This window comes from Truncatella angustata (genome assembly GCF_020726525.1).
Source record: "Truncatella angustata strain MPI-SDFR-AT-0073 chromosome Unknown BKA67scaffold_10, whole genome shotgun sequence".
Lineage (NCBI taxonomy): Eukaryota > Fungi > Ascomycota > Sordariomycetes > Amphisphaeriales > Sporocadaceae > Truncatella > Truncatella angustata.
The window spans coordinates 1,854,477-1,875,142 of NW_025763390.1; the positions used below are offsets into that span (position 1 = coordinate 1,854,477).

Consider the following 20,666-nt stretch of genomic DNA (forward strand, 5'->3'; position numbering starts at 1 on the left):
AAAACTGTACGTGATCCAGGCCCAAATCCACGCTTCGGCCGACAGCAGCATTGGTGAGCTTTGAACACATTGTAATGGCAACAAACGGCTTGAGCGACCGTTATGGTAACGGTATAAGTCACTAGGTTAACCTTAGAGCTCACTTAGACCCACGAACCCAATTCGAGAGTCTCTTTCCAATAAGACTTGCCACCCCCTGAACGGCCCAAACATAGTCCGAACGATTGGACAAACCCTAAGCCAGCCCGCCAATATCAGAGTATTAACGTTCGGGTTTACGACCATAAAGTCTTCATTGACTGGTTTCCACGAACATTTGTGCTGTTGATGCTGTTGTTTGTGGCACTTGGTCCGTGCAGGCATCTGGGCGTATCACGTAGCGTCCTTTGCTGGCCGTCTTTGCACTCAGCCGTATCTGCCTGACCCGTACTGTACATAGTGGTGAATGGAAACTTCAGCTGACCTTGGCACAGTATCATCTACAAGTGTGCCCTGCTGCGTTGCTCTCACGTAATAGAAGTCATTACAGTATGGGGGCTTGAACTGCGCCCCGAGTGCATGTCTTAAACAAAAGTTTCGCGTTCAAGACTTACCTTAACTTGTCTGCTTGCATCCCTTCCGGATGGGAAGCAAGCATGGGGACCCCCATCGGAAGTCTCTCTCTTTTCTTATTCTCTACCCCACCGGCAGGGCCATGACTTGATCGCCCGCCTCGACAGCACTTCAATGGCCTCATCATTACATGTGCGATTCAGAAAGCAATTCTATGCATGGTGCAGGTAAATCGCTGCTCTTTTGTCGCGCAGAGATCGTTTACACACCATCAAATCCGATAGGACACAGTTTGAGTTTAGGAAGCATTCTTGCTACTTACCCGAAGACATCATGCAAACATGGGCACGCATATGCATATTGCATCAAGTGCCCGTCCTGCGCGCAGAGATTTCATCATATTTTCGAAAGAGCCTAAGCTGAGCCGGGAGTTCGTAGGAGCTGTCATCATGGGGTGGCTAGCATGGAGTGATACGTCAAATGCCTAGGAATCTGGCTTTCAAAGCCTGCAGCGATTTGAGAAGTCCAAATCGAGGTTGCCAGCTTATGATCGCCCCCAAGGTTTCCATTCGCAAACTCTGTCGAGTTACGTCGCCTCACTTTTACCATTACCATGCGACACCAGTGTGTTGCTCGAGACATGCTGCGTTAATGACTCGTAGAGTGTAAAGATCAGTGTTACACATCGCTGGGGCAAATCTGTGTGGGCTGGTACTTGGAGCATCTTCTGTCTTCTATCTGGATGTCTTGGGTCATTCCCAGCCACAAAATCTTGCGGACGGCTTATGGTAGCCACTATTGTCTCCCTTTGTCGACTATTACATCGGTGTTGATGTCCGTAGGGTACCACTTCGGTAGCTGGGACGCCTACGGTTGTCGTCGATGCGCAACCTCGTCCATTTCCCGCGTCGAGTGATGCTCGAATCTGACGTCTCCACAGGTGACGAGTAATTTAAGAGAGGTGAACAGTTCTTTTGGGTGCTACCTATTTGATCGGCACGAAATGGGATACGATCTTGCAGAACCATCCGGCCGGGACTGATCTTGTCACCATATCACATGAGTCCAGTCCTATCACGTTGCCACACTGGGGACCTAACAATCATTTCGGCGTAAAAGCTGACGATGTGACGCGGCACAGCGATTGTGATCTTTCCGACTCTCGCCTCAGCAGATTCTGTCACCCGGTGATACCGATCCGGCAATCTGTATTGGTGTACTCTTAGGCATTAAATACCAGCCAATCGCTCGGCAGCTGAACCGAGAGCAGCAACCTAACACCACGCAGCGGAAGCCGACTGGCCCGCTTGGCTGTCACCATCGATCGTTACATTTAACAGATGATTGATGGCCACAGGGATTTAAGCCGCACATGCGCCGCAAGATTATTGTGGTCGTCGACTTTGTTGACTGAACAGATTTTGCAGCTTCGGTATTAATTGCCAAGATGAAGGGCCGTAAAGATGCACGCTCCCGGTGTCAATGAACCTTCTGAAATGCTGCATGCATAACAATAACATTAGATGGGGCCGATAATTGTTAATCTCCAATGATTAGTATTATTTCTCGAATCGTTGACTCTGCGACGACGGTGGAACCCAATCACCAAGGAACGTCCTTCCCGATGTAATGTTCATGCAGCTTCGAGCTGACGTTACTAATCGGATGGACCTCTTTGTACTCTAGCGTCAATATACTCTGTGCACATTACGCTGGCATCATCAAAAATGGGCGAAGCCCAGAAATCCAACTTTCGACACTTGTGCCTGCATCTCAAAAACGGCACCACGGCTGCATAGCACAGAAGACCCGGCGGTGTTGGCCCCTCTCTGGTATCGAAGTATGTGTGTACAACCATAAAAACAAACAGCCTTCCTCCCTTACATGAAGCAGAGCAAGCAACATGGATACACAACACGGCAGGACTCGACATAATATATGAGGGCCGGTCATCTTGCGCCCACAAGCATGCAAGAAAGATGGCCCGTGTATTTCGCGGGCCTGTCAACCGCAGAAAACTTACCGTCGCTCATTTCAACTGTGCATGATGCAGCCTGCGGCAAATTTTTCTAGATGCGCACAGAAAAAAAAAAAGTCTAGTAGTGCATCCGACGACGTCGACGTGCACAAAATATTGAGGTTTGGCCTCTATTCTACTGGTTTAGCGCCGCGAAACAATAATAGGCGCAGTAAAGACCACAAGCAAGCCATGTCTTCTGGAATGGCGCCGCGAAAACAGCGGACCACCACATTGTCAAGCTGATGTTGTGACAAGAGAATAAAACATCGACTCCCAGAGATGAATGCATTTTTAGTATCATTCACTTGTTCCAATAATACCGTAGAGAGCGAGTTTTATCCCATGGGCATAATAATATCATTCTTGGCGGTCAGTGTGTCCAAGGCTTCTTTCTGTACTTTGGTATGCCCTGCAGTAGTGACATGCAAAAGAAAAGAAAGAAAGTAAACGCTCTCCATATCATGCAACTAGGGCTATGGTGAACTGCCAAACTATAAAGTCAATTTCTCATCACGACGATCATCAACACTGACATCCTATGAAATCTCAAAAAGGCTGATGCGACAAAACTATATGTATAAGTAGGCATCCATAAAAATAAAAAATTAATAAAAACATGGCAAATCACCAGCCATCAGTACATGATCCTCCAGATCTGGACCCATCAAACCCCAAGAAATGTCAGAGAAGCCAGCGAAATTCTCATGTAACAAGTGCAATTTCATCTACTTCCCGGGGCTGCCCTTGCACAGGTTTTGTATGCCGCTGTCTGTTTAGAAAAAGGATTGCAGCAGCAGCTGCTGTACGACCCTCTCCCAAAGCAACTATGCAGACACATAAATAACATGACATACATACATACAATGGAGCTATGTTAGCTTGAGTGCTACAAGGGAAAAAAAAAAAAAAAAAAAAAAAAAAGGCGTGAGCGGTTCCTGCTGTGTTACATGAAGGACCCAAACCGCCCGCGGCAGTTCTTTTATGGCTTGAGACGGGGATAAGTTGTATTGGATAGACAGGAGCAATGGTATAATATGGTTCACTGGATTTATGGTTCAGTAATGATTGTTTACTTCCATACGTTCATGTGAGGCGATCAGTGGAAGGCCGTCTTAAACAGTTATCTTCTCATGATATAGAATCGTATGTTTCTATCGCGATTGACACAGCTATCAAACAAAGATGGAAAGAATATGATTAGGTAATCTATAACGGTTGGAATATTATCTTGCTTCATCACGTCGTGGCAGTTTTTGTGCAATTTACGTGAAGTTACATTTATAATATTGAGACGTCATGCTCAAATCATGCTCCAGCCATACTACCAGTTATATGATTACAGCTATCATCTCCTCACTAATCAGATTTGTGATCTTTATAACTTAGCATCAGGCTCGCTCTCGCCAAACAATGTCAGGAAAGAAGGGTGAACTTCCTCGGTCAAATCGCTGGCCTGTAAGCTGCGGCCCTTCTTCTGGAAGGCCCTTCTCGAGCATTCCTATGGCGAAATCAGCATATTACAGATTTTAACAGTGTACTCGAATGGACAATAACTCACCCTTGTGACGCAAGCACCGCCAAAGGCCGCCAATCTGAGAGTCTCCTTCTCGTCGAGCTTGTTGCCATGGTCCCATAGCCCCTCCAAGTAGGCGTTACGCCACGCCAGGAACGTAGCAATACTACCTGTGAGAGTGTCACCCTGTCCACCGCTTCTCTTCAGGCCACCTTCCAGATCAACGACCAGCGTCTCCTCGCCATTGGAGATGAAGTCCTTGCCGCCCTTCTGAACAATTGTGACACCGTCGAGGGCCTTGCTTAGCGCCTCGATTTTGGCCGTCTCAGACTTGCCCTCAAACTCCTTGTCGTCGATCTTGAGTGCCTTCTGCAGACGTCCGAACTCGACCACGTTGGGCGTGAGCACAACCTCCTTCCAGCCGATGACGAGCTCTGGGTTTGATTGCACGAGGCCAAGCGAGTCAGCGTCCATGACCACGGGCATCTTCTTCTTGCGGGCCTCGGCAAGAACCTTAGCCAAAGTCTGATGCATGAGCGGGTCGCGACCCAGGCCGGGACCGACCACCAGGACATGCAGACGGTCGAGCATGTCGATGATCTCCTTGGAAATCTCACCAGGATCCGTCTCCGAGGCTGGAAGGTCTTTGGCGTGGGGTGGTGGTGATTGTCGCATTAGCGGGTGCACCATCAGGTTAGGGCTGTAAGTCTTAATGACAGATGCTGCACCGGGCGTGCAGATTACGTGGGACTTTTTCTTTTGTGAGTATATCGTGCCATGTTGATGTTGCGGGGTCAACGTACCATATCACATCCCAACTTAGCACTGGCCATGGCAGAGAAGTACGGAGCGCCTGTGTAGTCTACGCTTCCACCGATCACAGCGACTCGACCAAGCTGACCTGCGACATTCCTTGAGCATCCGAATCTATTTCAGTTGCTGATGGACTTACCCTTGTGGAATTCCTTGAGCATAGGCGGCACCATCTGGCGCACCTTGCTTAAAATTTCACGTGTAGCAGAAGACATTTCGAGAGACTCGGAACTCATTTGGAAGAATAAGTTGGCTTGGAGCCAGGCAGAAGAACTGTAAGTGTGTTGTTATCCCTTGGGACCAGCTGTTCTTTGAGATGTTCGGAAGCAGTGGGATTTCAAAGCCTAAGCTGTATGATAGTGAGATGATGTTCTTCCGTGATCGGACAGTGGCTTCTCTTTCGCAAGTATCGCAGAGGGAGGATTATCAGTTTATAGACTTTCACCAATATGGTGTCTCTTTTCCTGAGAAGTATTTATCAAATTGTCATAGCTGTCGTGAGCTTAGTTGACAGATGGAGCATTTGATCCGTTTACTGAGTTTCATCAAGATGACATCACTAGCTTAGCCAGCTCCATTGAAAACAGCTCTAACAAAAGTTGTTACATGCCAGCACATAAACACGCAGAACAAAAGCATTAAAGAAGTGCAAATGCATGTGTATAAATACATCACTATTGCAGAGTAGGTGGAAGACAGGTTCAAAAATCATATAACAGACAAAGGGAATCGAGTGCTCTTGAGTTTTTGGCTCTATTTTACAATGGCTGAACCGGGGTATTTTTTCCCTCAACTCAACCCACTCCTCACTTTCCAGCACCCGACGACGTACACACCTCGCCTCTATGAGAAACAGGTTCCACCAATTAATGACTCAAGTATCGACAGATTTCCCCCTGCTCTCTCTACTGATCATTATCTAGTGGTTGCTACACACTACACCTATAGGCGGTGTATTTACGAGGTGAAGCTCTTGGTGAAGCTCACGACGACATCACGCAGTTTTTGCTCGAGTTCCTTGCTGAGCGCACCCTCCTTGTCAATGGTGGCAAGGAGATCAGACTCGTTGGTCTTCAGGTGGGAGAGGAAGTCAGACTCCCACTGGAGGATCTTGGCGACGGGGACGGAGTCGAGGTAACCGTTGACACCAGCGAAGATAAGGGGAACCATCTCGTTGACGGCCATGGGAGAGTACTGCTTCTGCTTGAGGAGCTCGGTCAACTGTAGGCAGCATAATTAGTAACTTGAATCAGAAATAATTCGGGACAATGGGTTTTAAAACTTACGCGCTCACCACGGCTCAGGGTCTGCTTGGTGGCAGCATCCAAATCGGAACCGAACTGGGCGAAGGCAGCGACCTCACGGTACTGGGCCAAGAAGAGCTTGAGCGAACCAGCGACTTGCTTCATGGCCTTAAGCTGGGCAGCGGAACCGACACGGGAGACAGACAGACCGACGTTGATGGCGGGACGGATACCCTTGTAGAACAACTCAGACTCCAAGAAGATCTGACCATCAGTGATGGAAATGACGTTGGTGGGAATGTAGGCAGAGACATCACCACCCTGGGTCTCAATGATGGGCAGGGCAGTCATGGAACCTCCACCGAGCTTGTCGTTCATCTTGGCGGCACGCTCGAGGAGACGAGAGTGGAGGTAGAAGACGTCACCGGGGTAGGCCTCACGTCCAGGGGGGCGACGGAGGAGCAGAGACATTTGACGGTAGGCAACGGCCTGCTTGGACAGATCGTCGTAGATGACGAGAGAGTGCTTGCCGTTGTCACGGAACCACTCACCGATGGAGGCACCAGTGAAGGGAGCAATGTACTGCAGGGGAGCGGCCTCGGAGGCGGTGGCAGCGACAATGATGGAGTACTTCATGGCGTCGTTCTCCTCAAGGGTCTTGACGAGCTGGGCGACGGTGGATCGCTTCTGGCCAACGGCGACGTAGACACAGTAGAGCTTCTTGGTCTCGTCGTTGGAGTTGTTCCATCGCTTCTGGTTAAGGATGGCATCAAGAGCGACGGCAGTCTTTCCGGTCTGACGATCACCAATGATCAACTCACGCTGACCACGGCCGATGGGAACCATGGCGTCGATGGACTTGAGACCAGTCTGTACGGGCTGGTTGACGGACTTTCGGGGCAGAATACCAGGGGCCTTGAGCTGAGCACGGCGCTTCTCCTTGGTGTTGAGGGGACCCTTTCCATCGATGGGGTTACCGAGAGCGTCGACGACACGGCCGAGCAGCTCAGGACCAACGGGAACATCCACCTGGTCATCTTGTGAGCCAACACTCGACTAAAAATGTTCGCACGCGAGGTTAGGGAGTGACGATGACTTACAATTTCACCGGTACGCTTGACGGTCTCACCCTCCTTGACCAGACGATCGGAACCGAACAACACAACACCGACTTGGCCGGCCTCGAGGTTCATGCACATACCCTTGACACCGGAGGCGAACCTGTAAAGAAAAAGAAAAAGGGTCAATTAGGCCGTGCTGAAGTTGTTGGGCGCAATGATAATACGTACTCGACAAGCTCCTCAGCCTGGACGTTGGCCATACCGTGCACACGGGCGATACCATCTCTGTGGGAGGCAAGTTAGCGAACCACGTCCAATTGGAAATACCCAAGCTCAAATCTGTATCGGCAGCCATGATGACAATGATTGTTGACAGGGATAACATGATGATGGTGATGATGACGATGATGATAATGATATGCGACAAAGATGTTTTTGTTGTTGTTGTTTGGTGCCATGAAAAATCCCGACTCCGGGCTCCACTTGTACAGTTTGGCAGCAAATAGTGTATTGTAGTGTGATGGTGGTTTCGACATACCCGACAGAGAGAACACGGCCAGTCTCGGCCAAGTTGGACTCCTCAGAGACGCCACGGATCCTTTGCTCGAGGATGGACGAGACCTCGGTGGGAGAGGCCTTGTCGGCGTATGATCGGGTCTGGAGGTTGAAGGCGGCGGGTGCGGCATTTCGTGCCTATGAAAAACAACAAGCTTGACGTTAGCCGAATGCCCGAGAGACAAGATGGACGACAACAGCTCCAAGCAAAGCTTTGCAAGCTCCCGAATGAGCCGGCAGAGAATCCCAAGAGCTCAATTGAGCTGCGGGATGGCCGTGGAGATGGATTGAGGCCGGTCGCATCGGTGTTTCGATGATGGAAGGGAGCTGTCCCGGTTCATGGAACTCGAGGAACTCTGGAGTCAGGACTTACCGCAAGCACTCTGCCCGACGCAGAGATGGCGCTCACGGCGCGCGTGGACTGACGAACGGCGTTGCGGAACATATTTACGAGGTATATATGATCCTCTGGGGGAAGGGAGAATCAATTGCAGTAGGGTGCAATTGATAGGGAGAGGAGATTGGGGGATGGGTGGAATGGACTTGAGGTTTTGCAATTGGGACTTTTCTCGGGCGAAGTTGCAAGTTTCTCACGAAGCACCAAGGGGAATGGGAGAATGTGGATCCGATCTTGGATCTAAACCCGAAATGTTCCTTTCCTGCCTCCTCTTCTAGTCAGAGCAAGTCAGAGACGAGACGCCGTGGTCTGTGCTTTTTCCCTCTTTCTTTTTGCTTGTTCATCATCTCTGGTGCCCTTCTTTTTGGACGCGACTTCAGTAATTCTCAAAGACCGGTGTTGCCATAATTAATTAAATACCTCACAATCTCTACCATCTCTAGGGAGCGCACCTCTCTCTCATACAAAATCCCGCCCAAGTCGCTCTTCTGCTGCTACTGCTCCTGCTCCCAAAACTATCTGCTCCAATTTATTCCGAGATTACCACTAAACCGTCCGTGCTTGCGACTGTGGCAGGCACGGTGCATCCACTTCAGCTTCATCGGCCTCGACCCCAAGTGGACTGCTCGAGCATGGCTTTATTCCTACAGCACAGCTTGACCTTTGCCGGCTCGGGCTCCGGTGTCATGTACTTTGTCAAAAGGCTTCAATTGTAGGTATTGCCAATTGTGTGTGGTGCCCACACTCCTGTCGTAATGGCTAAGAGCAACTGGGGCAATCTCGAACAACAGTATTTTAAAACCGACGTCGAAAATCAGCACAAGTCTCATCGCTGGTTCGGTCATGTCCCATGTTGTTCAAAAGACCATTTATATTATGAGATTACGTATCAGCACGAGTGATCTTGAACTATGCAACGTCCAGTCTGCTAATTGACCACACTTTTTCTATCTCCTTATGTCTTCGGATCTCCAGGGTGCGGAAAAGTACTTTGAAATTACTGTATCCACGCAAAAGAAAGAATAGAATCGTTTGCGGCGAGGAATCCAACTCATAAGTTGTATAGGCCTGCCCATAAGAGCTAACAGCCCATTAGCACGTACACGTACGCCTTCTCGCAGCAAGCGACTCTGCATTTGGTATGAAGGCAAGATCTACCATCCTGCAACAAACCGCTACAAATCACCGGATGGTGCCTCAAGTCATTGTTTGTAAAGCACTCACAACAACTCCATGTGACGATGGTCCTTCTGCATGGCCTCAACTCTGTAACCCAATCCGGTCTACATTTTGGGGAGCCGGCTGCGGGTAACATAATAACGGCGGGTACCTTATTACGGACTTTGAAATCCGCCAGTAATGCAGGGGAACCACTTGAAGAAACAAAACGAACTTATTCTCGGATATATATACATCATCGAATGAGCTGCCCATTCTGATTCTGCCCCATGGATGCAAGAACTTGAGGACTTTTTACTAAGGGCATACTTTCTTGCAATGCAGCAAGGAATAACAACGTCATGAAAGCAACATTCTTTTTCATTGTTTTGTCAGTTCGCGTTCTGGACATTAGAGACAAAGAATACTTTACTTTGAAAAAGCTCGTTTCCCAAGGTCTATCCGAAATTGTTATGAACGATAACATTCGGAGGGAGGACAAGAGCCTAAAACATAGAGGCCGACGAATCATGAACTGATGCATTCGTCTTACTGGAGGTATGTTGATGCCATGCCATTCCTCATATCGACCAAGGGTTTTAATTTTACCCGGAGTGGCCATCTGGTCGTTGTACCACCATCAAAAGTCGGGTCTGCAACAATATGCTTGGTATTCTCATAAGAAAATTCAATCTTACATGCGCTTGTGGTTACACAAAGACACAGCCGGTAAGAAAGAGATCCTCCGAGTAAGCACACCATTCCCTTTCAGTGCTTTTGATTACTTTTGCAACTGCACGTTACGGCAATCATTGAAAGCCACAGGATTGCTGGCCATGATTGGATTTGGTACTGCCATGGGGCAGTGTTTGATGCCATAAGAACTGCTTGGCGGCGGCCGCTCAAAAATATAACCACCAGGAACATGAGCAAGAAGCTCTCCGATCTGCATTCACTTATTTTTCCTCATCACCAACGTCTGCCTGAACAGCACCATGCTGGAGAAATTCTGGCAACCATTTTTGTACAATGGCCACAGCAACCTCATCCTCGGCTTCCTCGCACACCAGGAGCAATCTTGGTCCGCTTACCACCACATTCACAGCGCCAAGCTATTGTGGCAACGTCATTGCCGAATGCGACTCGTGCGATAATGGATGGGTTGCCCAAACGTGTATAAATAATGCTGAATATGCCGCGGATGATACCGCATGCTGGCCGTATACAACAAGCGCAGCTCCGAAAGCTAACCCCCCTTTCAAGGGATGGGGATTCTATTCCCCAGGTATCGCCTGCCCAAGTGGCTACAAGCCGGCTTGTTCTTATTCAGTCGGTCAGGAAGGAGGATTCGATTTCCAATTTCAAATAACAGCATCAGAAATAGCAGTAGGCTGCTGCCCAACGTATGACCTTCCGGACTGGCATGTAATGAATTCTGACGGCTTGAACTGATTTTCAGACAGTGGCTACACCTGTGGGAACGGCTATGCTCAGACCTGTCGCTCTGTGGCTAGTTCTACGTCACTATTGACCGGAATTTGCCCAGGAGGCGGAAGTGCCATCAACTACGCCTTCAAAACGATACCGTTCCCCGTTGGTAGTTCCATCGTGGCCAACTATACAATACAAGCACCACTTTTCCAGCTCGTATACCAGCCTTCAGATCTAACGTCCACTCCTCCGGGGTTCCCTATGGCGACAGCAGCACCGACAAGTTCTCCCAGCTCCACGGATGTCCAGAACAGCACGATAATTTCCGCGAATAGCACAGGCACTCGTCTATCAGCAGGAGCGGCTGCTGGAATCGGCGTAGGTGGAGCGGTGGCCGTGATGATTGTTGCAATATTGTCTTACCTCTTATGGCGGTCGAAACGGAAGAGCAAGACGCTGCCCACGGTTATTAACAGCACGACCACACCAATGACGCCGTACTCGTACTACTCGCAGCCGTACGAAGGCGCACACACACCTGCGCCGAGCTACGTTTATTCAGAACTGTCGCCGGAAGATAGTAGGAAACCACAAGAATTTTCTAGTTCCACCACGGCTCCTGTCGAATTATCTGCTGCTGATTCGAACTGGGTGCAATCGCAAGCGCCGGGTGCCCAACTGCCTTCAGAGCTTGAGCACGTTTCCAGAGACCATCAGAAAGTGTTAGGTCTTGGAGGCATCGGACGAACGGCTGGCCAATAACAGTTGGTTGACGGGTCGTGGGCAGTAAATAAGGGGTTTCGCATTGATGTCTATAGTTGTATATGCCGAGCGGGTCTTGAAAGGATACATAATATTGTTAAGTCGGGTTATAGATTTTCTGGATCTTGTTATTGGATCTCTCCGCCAAGAGTGGAGAGGGGATGGATTTTTGTGAGCAAATTTGCGTAAACAGTAACTAGTATGAATATTGTTACTCTATGTATATAATGCCAGCCATTTCCTCCTAAACCATGCAGCTATCTCCTCTTGTGGGCAGGATGAGATGGTACGGTGTGAGATTGGCGAGAACTAGGTGTCCTCTGTACTTCAAGGACGAGGCGACGGTACCGCAATGAGGACAGAAACCATGACGAGTCGACGGAGCTGACTGATGTCCCTTGAACAAACGATCGCTAGACGACAACTCCTCCATCGTGGGAGCCGGCGCAGCTGGAAGAGCAGGGAACGCTCCTCGTACAACCCATTTTTCTTTCTGCTCACGTGTATATCGTGATTGAAAGGGGGACACCTCAATCATTGTAGCTGACGGACGAGTCCAGCGCAACATACCGTGCCAGGTATTCTGGATGCGCGACATCAGCATATCTGGCCCCTTCGAACAAGAAGATAAAGACGGCGGCGGAAAAAAGGTGGAGGAATCAGCCGTGAAAGCTAATAGCGGCATCAACTCTTGGTGATCCTGGTCGAAATCGTCATGTACCAACTCCGTGCTCATAGGTCCGTCGGCAATATCACCTGAATTATCATTCAAATTCTCCAAGTTCAGGTCCCAGTTTACGTCTTTGTTTTCAAAGTAAGTATACTTTTCGCTGAAAGTTTCCATGTTCTGCAATACTATATCTGGTCCGGTGATAGTGAGACCAGTCTTCGCGCCGAAAGGCGTTCTCAAGGCGTTTTCATCAAGAGGCGAATCTTATCAGACTTTCTGTACACTAACAGCATTGGAGTTTGATTTATCGTTTCATTGATAGTCGTATTTTCTTATCCTGTGGAAATATTTCATTGGTGGTTTCTTTTATACATGCTTAAGCCATATGCTCACATTGGCGCATGATTCCACTTCTTTCAGCGAATCTTGCTCAATCATGTCATAGAACGAGACGAAGACAAATAATAAAGCCATAACCACCATTATGCTGTAAAATCACCTGAAAGTAGATATTGTGTAGATATCGAAGTGAACCAAGTATTTCTCTGTAAATACTCCGCGTGCCTGGGTGCAGTATAAGAGTTCGAAGGAGCTTTGATTGCTAGCCATTGGGTGGCTTGTGTATATTCCAATCGAAGTTCGGATACAAATAGCGCACAGCTGTTCTACAAACTGTTGTTGATCTCAAACAGTAAACGAAGAACTTTTCCACAATTTTCGAAGTAAAAGTGTATAAGTTTGAATACGTGGCATAATATTGTGTATCTAAGGGGAAGAGTTTCATGGCCTTGCCTCAAACCACATTGATACACTAACAAAAGCCACCTCACATAACGAAAAAGGAGGAACTGAAGATCGTTTCGCCTATCCAACTTCGATTACAGCAAGCCGATTCAGCTACGATATTCCCGTACCTCCACTCTCCAGCTGCCGAAGGATTGGGGGTGCTTATCACAGCTCCACTCCCCCACGGTCTCCGCAGCATGTAGCGGCTGTCCAACGGAAATGATTGCCTTATGGTAGTCTTGAATAAGACCATAATCAGGCCCCAGCTTTTCTTCAACTAGCAATTCTGATCGAGCCAAGTATTAATACTTCTATCTCGGTATCAAACGTCTGGTTTTGCTTAACAAACTATTGACAAGGTGGTAATCTTTCATCCATACTTCACTATACCTTAGGACGTATCTAGCGCCGATTCCCCAAACCCCAATATCTGACTGAATATCTTGGAGATACCGAGCCTACTCATCACAATGGCGACGATGACTACAGCATACACTACCCTCGAGTTACTGACACCTCATGGGCCTGTCTTTCGCCAAGTCAGCACAGCGCCCCCCCGCCCACCTACAGCAGAAGAGATGCCGCTAATTGACTTGAGCTCTATTGACGGTGAACTCGAAGCTAGGAGGGCTCTGGCAACGAAGATCAAAGCAGCCGCGGAAACCACGGGGTTTTTCTACATTAACAATCACGGAATACCCGATAGGCTCATCGAGGATGCTCTAACACAAGTACAAAGGTTTTTCGAGCAGCCACTGAGCGAAAAAGAGAAAGTCTCATTCAGGTATACGGGTCAGTCGAATGGGTACCATGGCGTCGGAGCTAGTCAGATTAACAAAACCGAATCTCGAGGTATGAATCTTTCCCAGGTGGTTCATTATAGTAGTAGACTGAAGTACTCAGTGGCGTAACATCAAACAACAACGAAAGAATACACGGTGTCATTACTGATTCAACGCATAGACAAGAAGGAAACTTTCTCCATGCGATATGATCCACGCCATGACCCGGCCGGTGGTAACTCACTGAGTGCTGATGATATTGCGAAGAAGTCCGATGATTTTATCTGGGATAAAACAAATCACATCGAAGGGTATCGTTCTGTTTTGGTTGAATTTTGGCAACGCCGTCTACAACTGGCTCGGAAACTCATTCGCTTGTTTGCGCTCGCGCTCGATCTGCCAGAGGACTATTTCGACGCCATCGTGACTCACCCAGGCGCCGACGCGGTGCACATCCACTATCCTGGGCTAATCGATGCTTCCAAAGCAGCAGATGTTGATGTCGGCATCGGGTCGCATACCGATATCCAATGCATCACACTATTATGGCAGGACAATTCCGGAGGTCTCCAGGTATTGTCGCTCGGTGGTGAGTGGCTAGACGCCAAGCCGATCGAAGGGACTTTCGTCGTGAATATTGGCGACTTCATGCAGCGCCTCTCGAACAACAAGTTCAGATCTACTGTGCACAGGGTATACAACCGTCGGACGGAGTCGCGATACGCGATGCCCTTCTTCCTGGGGTTCAACCCTGAAGCCATCTGCGAAGTTGTCCCCACGTGCATTGATGAAGACCACCCTGCTTTGTACGAGCCTATATCATGCGGAAAGGTATGTGGAATCTAAGCGTTGATGCTTGGCGACTTGCTAATTCATGATGTAGTGGCATCGGGATCGACTCACACTGGCGCAAAGAGGCAGTCTCTAATCAAGGTCTGTCAAATGTGTGCCAGGAGGATGAGATTGTGTATGGCTGAGCTATGCCAAGATATGGAGCAGAGCAGATTCATGTGGGCACCCAGTATACCTCATGTTTCCCTTGTTAGTCTATTGGAGACTATGCCGTAGTATGTGATTCACCTCGAGTGGAAATTGCATTGTAGTTATACGCGCCTCGAAATTATACGAACAGACGTTGTTAGGATTGCACCGTAAAGCGAGGTCTAATGCTTATACACAGAGTGTTTTCAATATGATACCTGCAATGAATTCCCAGCTGCTGCAGCGGACATTGAGAATGGTTGGTGCCAAGTCACACTAAATATTGACTACAGACGCTAGGGAAGTGCAGGGTTCGGCGACCGCAGATCTCCGACAACATGGATTCGGAAGTTATCACTTGGGATTCTTTCAAGTTGCACTCTTGACTCTGGATCGGATGTCTATCCTACAGCTATGTGTAGATAGGATCATACGATACAATGTCGGATGATCAATCTAGACCACCCAAACGATCCTCGCACAACGCTAGCACGGAGGATGGCGCTTCGACCGAGTCGCAAAGGAAGCGGCGCCGGCGAGTTATTTCGTGTCAGTCATGTCAGAGGTCTAAGACCCGATGTGAACTTGCCCCTGGAGTGCAAAGTTGCAGACGTTGTCAGAACCTAAGGTTGGCCCCCAAATTCTACGCATCATGCTTTTAGACCTGTGGGTTAACAATAAGCATTTTCAGACTAATTTGTTCCTTGCGCGAAAATAATTTTGTGCCAGAGTCCACTGTGGCTGATAATCGAACTCAGTCTCTCGAACAGAGGCAAGTCATACATCAGGTCGTTCGTAATATAATCTACTTCGCTAACTACGTAGGCCTGAAGACTGCATAATCAAGAGGAAAGATTACTAGAACTTATGGACCTTGTAAAAGACTTACAAAAAGGTATAACCCAATCTCAGTCGGTATCGGACATATCCAACTTGAGTAGGTCCAAGAGATTTGATTACCGACTAAGCACCGAACCACGAGATGTTGAGGAGATATCGGATCTTGCTACTTTGGTGTCCCATTCGTCCCCAATAGTAGTGTTGCGTGAGATAGGGCAACGATATTACGGCAGCCGTCGGCAGGCTTTGGATAGCGCCACTCTTAATCTGGTATCTAGTGGGATGATTGATAGGAAATTCGAGGAGGACATGGTTGCTCTGTAAGGGAAAAAAAATTCCGGAGAAGCGAGCTCTTCAGAGGTCCTATGGCTAAAATCTTGTGCTAGATTCTTCACCACCCACAGCCAATCACGTCTGCTTCATGAGAAACAAGATTTGGCAACACGCAGAGATGTGTGTGATTCCCTGTTTCTTCGAGCTGTTTGCTTTTTGAGAGGAATGGCCTGTCATGAAGAAATGCGTGACACTACACTTTATCGAGAAGTGTACTCCCGAGTTCGCAATGCCATGGGATCGGCGCTTCTGTCGAGTCCGCTAACTCTAGAGCAAACCTACGGGATACTGCTGATGACGGATGGCATGGTGGAACCGGCAACAGTAAACAAGACACCCCTCAGAACAATGGATACCTTTAACTCAGATTGCCAGGAGAAGAATGAGTCGGAATATATTGACAGCTGGCTACTAACTGGGTTCTGCGCACAACAAGCGATCCTTGCTATCCACTTTTCGAAGATTGTTTCCAATATCAGTCAAGATGAAGCCACATCCGTGGACCATAGGGCCATTCGGCTCTGGTCTATCATATGCTTGCAGCACCTTCAGTAAGGGTTCATAAAGCTTTCCAACTCCTCTCTACCATGCATACTAACGGAGAGCGACAGTTGGGCTACTGCGACTGGGAAACCGTCAGTCATCGATGATGTGTACCTGAATCAATGCAACAATCTTGTGAGCTTTTACAACGCTTCGTTACAAGATAGTATGTTGCTTGCAGAAATCCAGCTATACTCGGTTCTGGTCCAGGCTCTCCGACGGTGCTCGTCCAGTAACAATGCCGTTGAGGCTGAACAATTTGCGTCTTGGAGAAAAAAATGGAGCCATCTTTTATGTAAGTTAAATGATATCCACGCGATCTCGCCACTGTGTCAGCCAATACTCACGTCTGCCCGAAGCAATGCCTACAGCATCAAATCTCAAGTTAGGGTATTTCATTGCTTGTCTCACTCTCGTGCGGCAGCAACTCGAAGCCATCGGAGAAAATCTTCAGTCTCGAACCTTTATGGGCGACAGCATTCTTGGTGACACCCGTCCGAGCACAACTCACCCGGATGGAGCAGTGGATACAACCGAAGACCTGAAGCGTGACCTCAGGAAAAGTTGCTCCGAGCTTGCAGAAAACATCCTCCGCCTCTTCTTGGAGTTGCGGCCCATCTCGAGAAGATCCATGACGACAGACATCCATCTTTGTGTGGCTTATTGTGTTCTGATCGTCGCACATTACGATGAGTCTCAATCAGGCCTTTCCGATGAACACCGCTTGGATTTGGTTCTGCGCATCGACGATTACTATCGCAAGTTTCGAGAATTTTCGAGGATAACCAAATTCCCAAAGCTTGCGCAGCGGCGACTACAAATTCGCATGAAAAAGGGGCATAATACTAATCATGAAGACATTACAGAAAACTCCCAGTTGAACTTCACCAAACCTACAGCACCTATACAGGAGCCGGTGGGTATCGAGAATGAACTAGCAGCGGATTGCCCCATAAGCCCAGGTGACTTGGTCTCACCGTTTGAGATCCCGAGTATGCAAGACTTCTTTGGAGGAGCATTTCTTGATTTCCTGCAACCATCTTTTGGGGAGCAGTTTTAACTTCGGCACCATCGGCGGGACAGGTCCGGTTCAAGTACCGACTAGATTTTCACATCTAATCACCTATTCAACATCATTAACAGTATCAGTCGGAGTTTACATAGAGACGGAAAACATGGTCGGATTTCGCGAACAACCTTGAGATTTATATAACTTACTAGTCCGTTGCTGAAAACGGATATACGCTAGGTGGGCGAGCACTGATGTGGTCTGATCCAAAACTTCAACAGTTGTGTCAAACAGACGTCTTGTTATACTCGAGGTTTTCTGTGAATGCGTGCCTGGTCAAACCAGACATGTTGTACCACAGCGTCAGCTGTATGGCGCGTATGCAAATCATACGACAGCGTTTGCTTTATTAGGTCGCCAATTTGTGTGACCTGCTTCTCTGGTACTTGCCAGACGATCGATCCCGGCTTGTTTTTGTCGTCTGCAGCTAATAGGCCCTTCAATGACTGCTTTCGCGACATTGCCAGTTCCTTGAGAAGGCAATCTGCGTTCCTCGTATGCTTCTTGATCTCGCTAATAACATCGGAACGCCATGTCAGATACTCTGTGTTTCCCTCGGGATGCAGCATCTCCTCTGGGTAGACCCGCGACCATGTCCTCTGCAACGGCTTCGGCAGAGGACCTAGGAGGAGTTCCATGCTCTGCATGATCTCAAAAGGCGCTGTTCCAAACACCGAGCCCGTTTGCATCTCGAGCAAAGTGCATCCTAGTGCCCAGACATCACTATGGGTGCTGGGCGGCAGTCGAAGAAGGAGCTGTGGCGATGCGTAGGGCAAATCAACCGACGATGTTTTTGGTGGCTTTGTTATCTCAAAAGCCAAGCTTAGCCCAATGACTGCGATTTGGCACGTGATGAAGTCGGCAAATATATCCGTGTTCAACGAATGTACAAGATAACGAGGGGAGATAGAGCCGGGTTCTTCCCCGAAGTCTGTCTCCACAACAATTTTGGTGACCTCTCCGATCAATGCAAGCATATCACCTTTGCTTAGATCGTTGATACGGGCAGAATCAAGCCTGAATAGAAGATTGCCCGTCCGGAAATCGCCATGACATATTCCCTTTCGGTGCATATATGCCAAGCCATCAGCAGCTTGCATGGATACTTCTCGCAAAGCTTCTAGGTCCATGGTCTGGTGTTTGCTGCTGACGGATGGGCCTAGTGGTGGCATGACAAGACAAACATGGCGCCCGTTTGGACCTACAAGCCAAAAATGATCCGTGGGCAGTGCTACCAGGTCGCTTCTAGACAGTTGTAGCTGGAATTTCAGCTCAGGGCGGTCGTCTGAAGAGTGCGAAGCCCCAATGATCTTAATGGCTTTCCACGCAGACGTCTGGGTATCGAAGCAGAGCCAAACAGTCGCAGACGTGCCATGGCCTAGTTTGTGTAAGACCTCGTATCTATTATTGAGAACATCACCTAGGTGTACTGGGTGAAGCCCGTTCTTCCTGTACAGCTCCAGTTCTTCGACATGTTCATCGGATAGTTTCTGGTAGCAAGATTTTTGAGCTGCACCATCTTGTTGGTGTTCAGGGATCTGTAAAGTTCGAGAATCAGATGTCATGACTTCGACGAAATCCTGAAGATGAATCATCAAAGCTAAAATATGCCAACTGCTTGTTACTATAACCGTGAAATAACTCACTACAGCTCAGGAAATCTCTGTTAGCAGATACCGATCCCTGCAGGCATTCAAAAGACATTTAAGTATCTTTAACAAGTTCTTGTCATGAATCTGTGTTTTATTCAGCATTTCTGTCAATGGTTGTCTTCTTTGTTTTGTTCTTCCTTGACAATGGCATATTCACGTAGCACATACAAAGATTTCTGGATGGCTACATTCAAACTCCAATAATCTCATGTGAAGTATGCGACAATAATCGCATTTCTTGACTATTCTTACTAATCGTTTTGTTGTTGCTTAATGCACACGAGCTACGATTAACTACAATGCAAAGCTGCTACGGTTCAAGAGGTGGGTCACCCACGGCTATCCTAAGACATTCAAATTTACAATCACTACTATGTATCGATATATCTGGTACCCATTTGCGCTTACATGGAACAATATGCTGCACACTTGGTGTGGGTTTCTAGGGGTATGGCACAAAACTCAGAGACCTATTCACACAGATCATATAGACGACAAGCATTAGTGCCTCTAGAGTATTTTCCTTTCTTGGAAGCTGTAGTAGTGACCTTACTAGTATTAAATTGCCCTAAAGCTGAACCCATTTGAAACCAAAGATTTAATCAGTCGTCGAAAATATATCATGTTATTTCATTTGTCCACCTTAAGCATGGAGTAATAGACGGTCTGATCTTGGTATCACTGCCTAGAGTAAACTTGAATTATTACAACGGAACAACCCCCAAAGAAGCTGCACATCGGTCTTGAGAAAAGATATCACTCTATCCTACTTGCATCACCAAACTTCATTACAGCTCATCATTCCCATCATGCCCATTGCAAGAAATCGTATTATAGCATTTTAAGCGACGACGTCCTCCAGCTTTCTAACGCTGTGCGTCGTGGAGTGAGATCACAGAATTGGTCTGCGCCGTGATCATGGGCAGGAGATCCCTGTCAAAGACAGCACGCGACTTCCAGGTGACGCATAATGTTATTAAGGAAAAAGCGCCCCTGATCAAGCAGCTTTCGGTCAGCATTCTAAGTAAATACTTGTATCCCTGTGTCTCAAAACTTTTTATATCGAATCTAATAGCTCCATAGATGATTTTGTACAGCACAAGGGTCGACAAAGAAATTTATGGCATCAATGTGGCACGATCTGCCCAGGCGTGTCAAAAACATAATTCGGTGCAGAAATAGTGCCTGTAACAACGCAGCCGATTTTTGTACTTCCGCTCACTGAAAGATATTAGAAGCCTCTGGCCGATGGAGAAGCAGGAGCGTAACCTACTAGACAATTTCTTAGACAAGTTCACAAAGTTTGAGTACAATGTAAATGAAGATACAAGTGTTCAAAAGGTCTGCGCTGGGCATCGCTTAGTCACACGAGGCCGAGAGATTAACGCCATTGTGTAGGGCATGGTTGAAAAACTTAGAGGCTATTTCGAATGTCTCTGTCCAGATTGCATCAAGTTCAGCGAACTGGAATATTTCGACGACGACTACTGGAATCATCTCGCGA

At 47.9% G+C, this 20,666-nt stretch overlaps 8 protein-coding genes across 8 annotated transcripts; 4 read left to right on the forward strand and 4 right to left on the reverse strand.

Annotated features, from left to right (window-relative positions):
• Positions 1-3,860: 3,860 nt before the first annotated feature.
• On the reverse strand, positions 3,861-5,458 carry BKA67DRAFT_99358 (H-hydrate dehydratase). The gene is made up of 4 exons (XM_046109597.1): positions 5,038-5,458; positions 4,889-4,986; positions 4,131-4,835; positions 3,861-4,070 (listed from the first exon to the last, which is right to left on the reverse strand). The coding sequence occupies exons 1-4, from the start codon at positions 5,132-5,134 to the stop codon at positions 3,948-3,950; spliced, it is 1,023 nt and encodes a 340-aa protein (XP_045952850.1). The 5' UTR covers positions 5,135-5,458; the 3' UTR covers positions 3,861-3,947.
• A 397-nt stretch (positions 5,459-5,855) lies between these two features.
• Positions 5,856-8,203, reverse strand: BKA67DRAFT_541305 (ATP synthase subunit alpha; the record flags this gene model as incomplete). Its single annotated transcript, XM_046100913.1, has 6 exons — positions 5,856-6,119; positions 6,185-7,198; positions 7,243-7,363; positions 7,432-7,488; positions 7,742-7,896; positions 8,132-8,203. The coding sequence occupies 6 exons, from the start codon at positions 8,201-8,203 to the stop codon at positions 5,856-5,858; spliced, it is 1,683 nt and encodes a 560-aa protein (XP_045952851.1).
• A 2,139-nt stretch (positions 8,204-10,342) lies between these two features.
• On the forward strand, positions 10,343-11,506 carry BKA67DRAFT_541306 (uncharacterized protein; the record flags this gene model as incomplete). The annotated part of the gene is made up of 2 exons (XM_046100914.1): positions 10,343-10,716; positions 10,777-11,506. 2 exons carry the CDS (start codon positions 10,343-10,345, stop codon positions 11,504-11,506), a joined length of 1,104 nt encoding a protein of 367 aa, XP_045952852.1.
• A 244-nt stretch (positions 11,507-11,750) lies between these two features.
• On the reverse strand, positions 11,751-12,350 carry BKA67DRAFT_541307 (uncharacterized protein; the record flags this gene model as incomplete). The annotated part of the gene is made up of 1 exon (XM_046100915.1): positions 11,751-12,350. The coding sequence occupies one exon, from the start codon at positions 12,348-12,350 to the stop codon at positions 11,751-11,753; it is 600 nt and encodes a 199-aa protein (XP_045952853.1).
• Positions 12,351-13,060: 710 nt separating this feature from the next.
• On the forward strand, positions 13,061-14,959 carry BKA67DRAFT_583920 (uncharacterized protein). The gene is made up of 3 exons (XM_046104114.1): positions 13,061-13,814; positions 13,926-14,575; positions 14,628-14,959. Exons 1-3 carry the CDS (start codon positions 13,433-13,435, stop codon positions 14,670-14,672), a joined length of 1,077 nt encoding a protein of 358 aa, XP_045952854.1. The 5' UTR covers positions 13,061-13,432; the 3' UTR covers positions 14,673-14,959.
• A 96-nt stretch (positions 14,960-15,055) lies between these two features.
• On the forward strand, positions 15,056-15,976 carry BKA67DRAFT_99505 (uncharacterized protein). The gene is made up of 3 exons (XM_046109598.1): positions 15,056-15,353; positions 15,417-15,497; positions 15,559-15,976. Exons 1-3 carry the CDS (start codon positions 15,166-15,168, stop codon positions 15,887-15,889), a joined length of 600 nt encoding a protein of 199 aa, XP_045952855.1. The 5' UTR covers positions 15,056-15,165; the 3' UTR covers positions 15,890-15,976.
• On the forward strand, positions 15,901-17,627 carry BKA67DRAFT_99510 (uncharacterized protein). Its single transcript, XM_046109599.1, has 3 exons — positions 15,901-16,449; positions 16,510-16,736; positions 16,801-17,627. Exons 1-3 carry the CDS (start codon positions 16,064-16,066, stop codon positions 17,499-17,501), a joined length of 1,314 nt encoding a protein of 437 aa, XP_045952856.1. The 5' UTR covers positions 15,901-16,063; the 3' UTR covers positions 17,502-17,627.
• A 125-nt stretch (positions 17,628-17,752) lies between these two features.
• On the reverse strand, positions 17,753-19,075 carry BKA67DRAFT_664183 (kinase-like domain-containing protein; the record flags this gene model as incomplete). Its single annotated transcript, XM_046108324.1, has 1 exon — positions 17,753-19,075. The coding sequence occupies one exon, from the start codon at positions 19,073-19,075 to the stop codon at positions 17,753-17,755; it is 1,323 nt and encodes a 440-aa protein (XP_045952857.1).
• Between the last annotated feature and the right edge of the window lie 1,591 nt (positions 19,076-20,666).

Coding starts and splice junctions, on each gene's coding strand:
- BKA67DRAFT_99505 (XM_046109598.1), top strand. CDS start 15,166: ATGTCGGATGATCAATCTAGACCACCCAAACGATCCTCGCACAACGCT. Junction 15,354..15,416: donor AGACGTTGTCAGAACCTAAG/GTTGGCCCCCAA, acceptor AAGCATTTTCAG/ACTAATTTGTTCCTTGCGCG. Junction 15,498..15,558: donor ACTCAGTCTCTCGAACAGAG/GCAAGTCATACA, acceptor GTAGGCCTGAAG/ACTGCATAATCAAGAGGAAA.
- BKA67DRAFT_99358 (XM_046109597.1), bottom strand. CDS start 5,134: ATGAGTTCCGAGTCTCTCGAAATGTCTTCTGCTACACGTGAAATTTTA. Junction 4,836..4,888: donor CTAAGTTGGGATGTGATATG/GTACGTTGACCC, acceptor CAAAAGAAAAAG/TCCCACGTAATCTGCACGCC. Junction 4,071..4,130: donor GCGGTGCTTGCGTCACAAGG/GTGAGTTATTGT, acceptor ATTTCGCCATAG/GAATGCTCGAGAAGGGCCTT.
- BKA67DRAFT_583920 (XM_046104114.1), top strand. CDS start 13,433: ATGGCGACGATGACTACAGCATACACTACCCTCGAGTTACTGACACCT. Junction 13,815..13,925: donor TAACAAAACCGAATCTCGAG/GTATGAATCTTT, acceptor TTCAACGCATAG/ACAAGAAGGAAACTTTCTCC. Junction 14,576..14,627: donor AGCCTATATCATGCGGAAAG/GTATGTGGAATC, acceptor TTCATGATGTAG/TGGCATCGGGATCGACTCAC.
- BKA67DRAFT_99510 (XM_046109599.1), top strand. CDS start 16,064: ATGGCCTGTCATGAAGAAATGCGTGACACTACACTTTATCGAGAAGTG. Junction 16,450..16,509: donor ATATGCTTGCAGCACCTTCA/GTAAGGGTTCAT, acceptor GGAGAGCGACAG/TTGGGCTACTGCGACTGGGA. Junction 16,737..16,800: donor AAAATGGAGCCATCTTTTAT/GTAAGTTAAATG, acceptor GTCTGCCCGAAG/CAATGCCTACAGCATCAAAT.